General features: G+C 37.9%; 1 protein-coding gene across 1 annotated transcript in view; it reads left to right on the plus strand.

The window, feature by feature from the left end:
• Positions 1-1,299, plus strand: part of KAT2B (K(lysine) acetyltransferase 2B) — a 126,740-nt gene that overhangs the window by 86,740 nt on the left and 38,701 nt on the right. The window contains exon 10 of the mRNA XM_011933775.1: positions 843-968. Coding sequence (XP_011789165.1) covers positions 843-968 — 126 coding nt within the window. The remainder of the gene's footprint in view (positions 1-842; positions 969-1,299) is intronic.

Here is a 1,299-nt window from a genome sequence, read left to right on the forward strand (position 1 = left end):
TTTATATGAAAAGCTATATACAATATGTTTTTAAAAATATATAATATACAAATATGTAATATATATATTTTTTCTCCTAAATTAATTGAAAGTTACAAACATCATGCACCTTTAGTAATTTTGATGTCTCTCATATATTCTCTAACGTAAAAACTATAGTTTTCTGTCAGCAAATTTAACGTTGATGTAGTATTGTTATCTAAGCTCTATGCTGTCTTCTGTTTTCGCCTCTTGTCTCAATAATGTGGTTTATTGCAAATTTTCCATTGCATCAGGAGGCATATGATGTTGGCTTGTCCCATCAGTGTTGGTATTAAGTTTGATCACATGGTTCTGGTGGTGGTCACTGGCTTTCTCCACTGCAGTATTACTACCTTTCCTTTTTAATAAAAAGAAATACTTTTGTGGGGAGATATTTTGAGACTGTATAAATATCTTGTCTTCATCAAAATTATACTCACCAGGTTTGGCCTACACACATGATCTTCCTCAAATCAGTTATCATATGGTGGCTGCCAAATAGTGATTTTTTTTTTTTTTTTTACTAACTTCCACCATTCCTTCCTTATTTCTTTGTTGGTATTCTTGAGCTTTCCTCATCTCCACTTATTTATTTATTTATTCATTTATTATTTCATCAATATGGACTCAGATATCCTCATTCTGCTTAATGAGTTTTAATCCCTACTGTCTTTGTTATTTTGATGCCTTTGGCTTATGTTTTAAAGATGACTTATTTTGTGGCATTGGGCAGGAATGGGGTAGTCCCATTGCACTTGGTTTCTTGTTGCCTAAGAAAGGAGTCAGTCATCTAACATCTTCTTCTCCTTTTGCCTGGGCAGTTATCAGTCCACCTCCTGTGGCTGGGACAATTTCATACAATTCAACCTCATCTTCTCTTGAGCAGTCAAATGCAGGGAGCAGCAGTCCTGCCTGCAAAGCCTCTTCTGGACTTGAGGCAAACCCAGGTAAGCTCTTAAGAGGGGTAAGACAGGGCTGTGACTTGCCCCAGGAGTTCTATTACCTGAGGAGTGCAAAAGGTAGACTTAAACCAACTACAGTTTCTGCATGTCCAGGATTTTAATGGACAGAAATCACTTTGTATTAGGCTTTTGGCTGTACTGGTTAGTTATTACCGTCTTAAAACTGTAATAACTGGCTGGGCGTGGTGGCTCACGCCTATAATCCCAGCACTTTGGGAGGCCGAGGTGGGTGGATCATGAGGTCAGGAGATCGAGAGCATCCTGACTAACACGGTGAAACCCCGTCTCTACTAAAAATACAAAAAATTAGCTGGGC

The sequence above is a fragment of the Colobus angolensis genome, unplaced genomic scaffold, assembly GCF_000951035.1.
Source record: "Colobus angolensis palliatus isolate OR3802 unplaced genomic scaffold, Cang.pa_1.0 Scaffold129, whole genome shotgun sequence".
NCBI lineage: Eukaryota > Metazoa > Chordata > Mammalia > Primates > Cercopithecidae > Colobus > Colobus angolensis.